General features: G+C 30.5%; 1 protein-coding gene across 1 annotated transcript; it reads right to left on the minus strand.

The window, feature by feature from the left end:
- Positions 1-7554: 7554 nt before the first annotated feature.
- Positions 7555-8649, minus strand: LOC133182008 (uncharacterized). The gene has a single exon (XM_061316711.1). The coding sequence runs from the start codon at positions 8647-8649 to the stop codon at positions 7555-7557; it is 1095 nt and encodes a 364-aa protein (XP_061172695.1).
- Between the last annotated feature and the right edge of the window lie 445 nt (positions 8650-9094).

Consider the following 9094-nt stretch of genomic DNA (forward strand, 5'->3'; position numbering starts at 1 on the left):
GCACACAGTATTGTTTATTCTTTGAAACAGTCTTCTTAAATATCGATATTTTCAGGAAACAACTTCCTTCTCATCTGGAAAACTAATTACAAAAGAAACCATGATTCTTAATTTGTAGAGTTTTGGATATAGTATTTACAAAGAACCTAATGAATCTGATATATGCCTTTGGGTATTTGACTATGCTTGTGTGATAAAATGGAAAAGATGGGAAATATTCTCTCCAACTTTCACTTTTGCATTAAAATCAAAATATGACATTGCTTTCTAAATCATGCAATATACAACAAAAAACCCATACCAGTATTAAAAGAAGACAACTTTTTTTCATTTGTTTAAAAAGTAATTTTATGTGTATTTATAGGAATTTGAAAGCATTGCAAATGCAGAATATATATGATATACAGTAAATTGCTGTTCTTTAAATGTTTAGATGCTATTTTTTTTTAGAAGAAACACTTTCAAACGTTAAAATGGCAGAGCAATAAGGGGTTAAAAATACAATATCGCAGATTGAATTAGAATCTGCAAACAAATTTTAGTCTTTGAGACGTGTAATTAAATAAAGGGAATGAGAAATCAATTGGAAAAATTATTGGTTTGTAGGGTTAAAAATATCTCTGAAAAAAGAAAAGCGTTTGCAAAGGTTTGCTTGTTTAGATTCGAATCAAGCAATTATAATAATAGACTGTTAATGAAACCATATAATTATTTTAAAAACATCTGCTCCCCCGCATTCGATCAATTAGTAAATTATCATAGAATCAAGAATATCAACTTGACCAATTAGTCTTATTTACACAAAAATTATGAAATTTACGGAAAATTACACAGTTTTAATTACATCCTGATTCTCAGAGAGTGAACTGACGTCATTTGGAATGCTTCAATAATAGTTTATTTTTGCAGGGTCTTTGTATAGTGGAAAACAATTAACGGTTTAATGATGAAAGATTATTACAACTTCTATCATCTGAAATTAGTTTTCATATACTTCAAAGGCATGACAGGATGTTTTTCTTACTCTGAGAGATAAACCTATGCTAAATGATGCGTATATATGTATTACGAGTACAGATTTTAGCATAGGGTTGTGTTTAAATAATTTTTGCAGGTAATTGGGGGGGGGATTATTTATTTTGTGTAATTTTTTTTTTGAAAAGCGATTTCCATGTATTGTTTCATATATTGTTGATGACTATTGTAGCCAAGAGAGTTTAAGTAATAAGCAAGATCATCATTTTTTTTTTTTTTTTTTTTTTTTTGGTAACTGTTTCTCAGCAATATTTACAAAAATCTAGCATATTCTCAACAGTGTTTATATATTAAGTCATAAATTCCACAGTAGCCAAAACATAAAACTAAGGCATCCAGATATGTTATCATTTAAGTGCACATGAAGTAACAGCGTTACTTTGTTTGCTGTATAAAAGTTTCTCAAAACTTCATTCATTCATGATTTTTTCCTCCTTTCTGTACAACTACATTTCTGTAATTATGTTCCCCAAACGGAGTTTGGGAACATATTGTTTTTACTCGGTTTCTTATTATTATTATTATTATTATTATTCTTTTTTATTCTTATTTCTTCTCCGGTACTTTTTTGTCCGCGAGTGTTCTCGGAAACTGCTCATCCAATTAAGTTAAAACCTTTTTAGGGTTAATAGGCATGTTATGTAGATTTGCGGAACAAAGGTAATTTTGCGCGCACGTGCATGCACGTGCGTGCGCGTGCAATGCGTAAAATGACCAATATACTTGATATAGCTGTAACTTTTATATGTTTTGATGAAATGCTTTGATACTCAGAATATAAGGATATATTAAAAGAGTTAACAAGATGACATGGTCAACATGCACATGCATGCATGTGCGCGCACGCGCAAAGTGTAAAATGACCAATTTACTTGATATAGTCGTAACTTTTATACTTTTTGATGAAATGCTTTGATACTCAAAATATTTATATATATAGAAAGTGTAGACAAGATGACATGGTCATCATGCACATGCATGCATATGCATGCATGTGCGCGCTCGTGCAATGTGTTAAATGACTAATATACTTAAAATAGCCATAATTTTTATATTTTTTGATGAAAAGCTTTGATATTAAGAATATGTAGATATATTAAAAGTGTTGACAAGATGATTTGGCCATCATGCACATGCATGCACATGCGCGCGCGTGCAATGTGTTAAATGACCAATATACTTAATATAGCCGTAACTTTTATATTTTTTTTTATGAAAAGCTTTGATACTAAGAATAAACAGACATATTATAAGTGTAGACAAAATGGCATGGTCATTATGAACATGCATGCAGGTGTGCGTGCGCGCAATGCTAAGATGACCAATATGCTTGATTTAGCTTGATTTAGCCGGAACTTATATATTTTTTGATGAAATATTTTGATACTGAGAATATAAAGATGCATATATAGTATAGACGGGATGCCATGGTCATCCTGCACATGCATGCACATGCATGCACGTGCGCGCGCGTGAAATGCAAAAAATGACCAATATACTTCATTGCCTTATTTAATGAAGCTTACAGGAAATAAGACACCAAAAGGGAGTTGGGGAGCGTTTGGGGAACATCTGTAACGGTCCCCGTTACAATTATAACTAGTTCTCTTTTGTAAGAGGTGCCATTCAAGAAATTACACTTGTACTCCTTTAAAATTGATCTGCATATTAATAACGTGTTTGGCTTTCATGAAAAGGATTAAAATTAGAAAGAAAAAAAATATGCCTGCATTAGTGCAGACATTTATATAGCGAAGTAAAATTTTATTATATTAAAACTGTAAACTGGTTACTTTTAAAAATATACAAAATAACTTAAAATTAACATGTAAGTAAAGAATCGAGGATATTGTACTGAAATCTAGATACATCTTTTTTTTTTTTTTTTTTTTTTTTTTTATTGGCTCTTACATTTTACAAATTAAGATAAAATACAAACATGTAACATTGCAGAAAGAATATATAATAATTATTACTTAAAATTATCTTATATAATAAAAAAGTCTAATAATTGAATATGTTTTTGGGCTTGATCATGTATAAAAATACTTTAAATCAGTTTTCCAAATTCTCTAATAATTTTTGCCATTCATTGTAAAAATCTTCTAATTTTCTATTACTACAATATAGAAATTTTTTGATATATAGTTTTTCCCTTAGCATTTTTCTAAAAACAGTAAAATTCAAATTACATTCACAACTCTCTTGTGCATTTCTAATCTTATAAACATAGTATTTTGCTAGCAGTAAACAGTAATTCAGAGGTTTGTTATAAGTACTTGTACAAATTCCAAATATCACATTTTGACATGAAATATCTTGGATAAAACATAAATTCAAACTATTCCACCAGTTTAAAAAGTCATTCCAAAATGCTTTAGTATTTTCACAAAAATAAAACCTATGTTCTATTGTATCAATTTCCTTACATGATTTGCATAATGGTGATTTGTTTACACCCATGTTATATAATAGTTTTCCATGTGCTATAAATCTATGAATTAATTTATAATTAAAAGATTGCAAATAAGTTTCACTATTGCATGAAAAGGAAATGGTAAAGATATTCTTCATATCTGATTCTGTAATACTCCTATCAAATGTTGTTTCCCATTTTCTGATACAAGTTGGTTGCTCAATCAAGTGTTCTATCATAGTCCAGTAATAGTCTTTGCATTGCATTTTTGAAATAGGACATATCTTATCATCTATAGAAAGAGTTAATGTATTTCTATTAAAATCAGGTTTTTGCTTTTCTCTTACTAATTTTCTCCATTTGTGTGGTATTGCCATTCGTAAAGACATATAATCTAGGAAAGAAACATTTATTCCATAGCGCTTGACAATATCTTCATGACTTAAAAAGTCTTTGTTTTCACCAATAATGTCACTTACAAAAAGTATCCCACATTTGTACCATTTTTCCCAGAAGATGGATAAATTGTTTATCTTTATTTTATCATTAAACCATAAAATTTCCTTAAATATTTTAGGTTCAATACAAACATTATCATTAGTTCTAAATTCGTTCCAACAATTCAAAATATCCATATAAAATTTTGGTATATAAATGTTTAATATATCTATACAGCATTTGGATTGAAGTAGAGTTTGTAAATCTATATCTTCTAAATAAGCTTGAAAAATCAAGAACCATTTTGGTGGGTTATTGTTAAAACAATACATTCTCTTTATCCAGTTTAGTCTAAGTGACTTAACCTGATACTCAAAGTTTGGAACTTTAAGTCCAACTTTGTTTATTTTTTGACATGCTACAGTTGATTTAACTTTTGGTTTTTCACTATTCCATATAAAAGATGTTAATAATTTGTTAATTTCTTTTATAATCTCATTGGAAATGGGTAATACAGTTGCTTGATAAATAATTTTTGGAATTGCTAGTGTTTTTGTAATTAGAGTCCTTCCTATCAGAGATAGGTGCCTCATTTTCCAAAGGTTGAGAGCTGCTTTAATGTCATCTAATTTGGAATTGAAATTTTTAACTAAACAGTCATGTTCGCCATGTACACTAAACCAGATTCCAAGTGTAAAAAATAAACCATTGGACCATTTCACTGGTAAACTTCCTGGAGGAAAATTCCTACAACTACCAATCCATATGGCTTCTGTTTTATTTAGATTGATCTTTAAACCAGAGCAGTATTTAAAATTTTGGATGATTCTCAATACTTCAAATCCTGATTTTTCATCACTTAAGAAACAAGTCGTGTCATCTGCTAACTGAGTGATTTTAAATTCTGTTTCACCAATTCTTATACCGTGAATACTTTTATTTAATCTTATTGCAATAGCCATTAATTCAACACATAAGATAAATAGATAAGGTGATAAAGGACATCCTTGTCTAACGCCTCGAGAAATCTTGAAAAAGGAGGAGGAATACCCGTTATTAATTAAACAACTTGTAATGCCTGAGTATAGGATACGTACCCATTGCCGTAACTCTGTACCGAATCCAAAAGTTTCTAATACTTTATCTAAATATATCCATTCAACTGTATCAAAAGCTTTTTCAAAATCAACTAATAAAATAAGTCCAGGAATATTTTTTAAACTTGTGTAATCAATAAGATCTGCAATAGTTCTTATATTTTCTCCTATATATCTATTTTCAATGTAACCTGTTTGATCAGTATCGACTATATAAGGTAGAAGTTTTTTAATTCTTCTTGCGAGAACTTTTGCTAATATTTTATAATCAAAATTCAGTAAAGAAATTGGTCTCCAATTCTTTAATAAAGTTCGATCTTTGTCTTTTTTAGGTACAAGAGTAATGATTCCTTTTCTTTGATCTGAAGAAAGAGATAATTTATGAATGCTTTCATTTAAACTATTTACCACTAAGTCTGCTATTTCAGGCCAAAAGTACTTATAAAATTCAAATTGATGTCCATCACTTCCTGGAGATTTATTTAATTTAAATTCTTTTAAGATATTTTCACATTCATCTTTACTAATTAAACCTTCACATGTTGCAGAATCTTTTTTAGTAAGTTTTGGAATATTTTCACAGTCTACAAAATAACTTATATGTTTTTGATAATTGTTTTTATCTAAATTAGTTGAGTAGAGATTTTCAAAGAAACTTTCTTCTTCCTTGAGGATTTCATTTTTATCACATATAATTTTGTCATTAACTACTAACTTATTTATACACTTATTTCTGTAATTTCTTTTTTCTAAAGACAAAAAGTATTTTGTAGATTTTTCTCCCTCTTCACACCATTTTGCTTGAGATCTCAATATAATGCCCCTTGTTTTTAAGTCTGTTAATGCATTTAGTTTTTTCTTTTATTTCATTTAATAAAGTCATATTTTCTTCAGATGGAACAGCTGATAGTATTTCATTTTGTTTATCTAATTCTTTCAACAATGTTTCTTCTTCCTGTCTACTTTTTCTAGCTTTTAATTTTGAATATTTAATAATAAATCCTCTAAGTTCACATTTAACTGTGTCCCATTTTAACTGGTGGTCATCTAAACCTACATACTTCTCTTTTAAACAGTTGATGAGTTCTTTTGTTTTCTTCACAAATTCCTCATCTCCTAATAGTGACGAATTAAATTTCCAAAACCCAGGGCCTCTATTATGATGGACTTCCCCTTTAAGTGTTAAAGATATAACACTATGATCTGATTTAATAGCAGGTTTTATATTTGACTTTGCATGAGGAGAGAGAAAACAAGGAATTATAAAAAAATCTATTCTTGATAAAATTAAAGGGTTTTTACATGTATATGTGTAATAATTTTTATCTGGGTTTTGTTCTCTCCATATATCGGTTAAATTAAGATCTTCTAAAGCAGCTAGAATATTGTCTCTATAGTTGGATTTTCCTTCTGTAGTACCGCCTTTTTTATCTTGTAGTGGATTTAAAGTAATATTAAAGTCTCCCCCAATGATAAGATTTTCATAGCTATGTGGTTCTATGTAAGTCAATAACAAATTAAAGAACTCCACCTGGCAGTTTGGCTTATCCTTTGTTGGAGCATAAATATTTGTTAAGATAAAATTGGTTTCATCTATCATCAAATTGATTTGTAAAATTCTACCTTCATTATCTTGTCTTTTGTCTTTAATAACATAATCTATATTATGGGGAAAAAGAATTGCTACTCCCCTACTATTTGATTCACCATGGCTGAATTCTATATCAGAACCCCAATCCTTTGACCACTGACTTTCATTTTCTAAGACTGAATGTGTTTCTTGTAAATATATAAAACTATTCTTACAGGAATTTTTTAGCCACGTAAAAATACCAAGTCTTTTAATTTTTGAGCCGAGCCCTCTAACATTAAGTGAGATACACGATAATTCAAACGACATCAAAATTGAAAAAAATATTCTACATGTGATGTTACTGCAATGCTACAACTGTGTGACAAACTAATACATTGTGTTACAGAGCCAGGTATCATGAGAAAAGGAACAAAAAAACGAAAGTGAAAATATTTACAAAAGGTAACAAAGAACATACCTTGAAGAGGTGATAGAAGACCAAAAAAAAGCTATAGTCTTCCTTTCTTAGTCTAAATCGGAAGTTTACTTTTGTGTTGTAAAAGATAAAAACCTATTCAAGAGGGTTAACATTATCCGGAAAAAATTCCGATAGTTAAAAAAATAACGCATTACAAGCATCTGACAGAGCATAATAAAGCATGTCTATCTTGTCAGTGAAAAAAGAGTATGAATAATGCAGTGTACCGTTAATATCACTGCCTAACAATGAACTATTCTATGAATAACAATTTAAAACATGGAGGGGGGGGGGGGGAGTACATAATTATCTCATATCAAAGTAAAATAACAAGCAATAAAGTGTAACTCCATAAAATATGAGTTTGTGGTTGAAAATTCTGAATAGTTAATTATTTAAGCAAACAACACATACATATATACATGTTCGCAGTACTACATGATTTGAAGCGATTTAACTGATTACAGTTATAATTTAATAAGAAAATACAGAGTCTATATGCAGATCATATACACACTCAATGACTAGTGTGTCGAAGAACCACGTCAGTCAGAAGATTTTCCAGAATTTCAAATCGACGACCGCCGATGTGCTTCACTTGAAAGCGCGATATAACAACCGTCATATTTGTGACTTGTAAGTTCTGCATTATTTTGACTAATCTACGCCCTGCGCCGAACTCACCATCATCGTTGTATCCCTCGTGAGTCTGTTCGCTTGAATCTCGAAATCTGTAAACAAGTATGTTGTGATCAGCTTTGGCATTGGATTGATCACAGAATGTTTTCTTGTACATGTCGCGCACTTGGTTATAGCACTCCGTTGCTGCCCCCATCCCTCGGAAGATGTTCCCTCCTTCATTTGTTTCCAACTCTGTCACTTTAATCTTCTTAAGCGCCTCTCTTTCTGCTTGATCCATTCCTAGGATTTGTTCTGCTTTTGGTTTCTGTACTTTATCTCTATGTATACTTCCATTTGGGAATACAAGTTTCTCTCCCACAATGCGTGTCTTAACGTTAGCTTTCCAGTATTTGTTGTTTAATTCTAATAGTTTCTTTCGATTTTCTGACAATTCAATTGGAGTTTGTGGCGTGATGAAGAATGTTGAATTGTGTTGCAAGGAAGAATTCTGGTCGATTTCCTCTGCTTGTTCTGTACGTTGATTTTTGTTCTCCCTCTGTGCCTGCAGGATCAAGTCCTTATCCGTAAATTTGTTGAGTCGCCCAGTGATGGTTCTTGGCTTCCCTTGTATTTTTGGACCGTTTCTGTGAATATTTGCGAAAGATGTATCTACTTTAAAATGCGTCTTGATAAGCTCTGGGATTTTAACAAATAGATTTTCGCCATCCTCTTCAGGGAGATTATGAATTAAAATATTTTGTTTCATTGATCTCGATTTGAGATCAATGATTTCATTCTGACTTTTAATTACTGTTCTCTCCAGATTAATCACTATGGATTTCAACATGTTGACGTCTTCTCTAAGCGATCTGTTCTCTTGTCTCAGCTGCTGAAGCTCATCCTCTCCATCTACTTGCTGCTGGGCTATCAATTTGATTCTATGATCGAACCCGTCTTCTTCCCACAAGTCTTTTTTGATATCTAGATACATCTTGCTCCGTAATAGAAATTACTCATTACGATAGTCTGAGCCTCAGGTTCTGAAAATCAGAAAATTAAAAAATACTAAAAGAAAATGACTCTGATTTTATGAAATAATGTGGATTTACCCATGGTATTTCTTCAAAGTTCATCATTATAGTTAAACATATTATAGCATTCACGGTTTTCAATGTTGTAATGGCGGATGTGTCATGTGACTAGAAATGCCTACGCTTAGCAATTCTGACGTAATTGCGGGAAAAACTTGTGTATAAGGAAAATTATAAAATCTCATTTTTTTGGTAAAAGCGAATTAAAAGTACCAATTATGAATTTTCTAATTAAAAATTGATCATATATATTTAGGATAAAAACAAACGGTATTCAGGCAAACAGAGAAAATGGCATGATTTTTTTATGCTTATATTGCATTTTAGTTCTTCAGTTTCCTTTAA

The sequence above is a fragment of the Saccostrea echinata genome, unplaced genomic scaffold (assembly GCF_033153115.1).
Source record: "Saccostrea echinata isolate AGI-Se365-2 ecotype Australia unplaced genomic scaffold, CSIRO_AGI_Sech_v1 ptg000001l, whole genome shotgun sequence".
NCBI classification, from domain to species: Eukaryota; Metazoa; Mollusca; class Bivalvia; order Ostreida; family Ostreidae; genus Saccostrea; species Saccostrea echinata.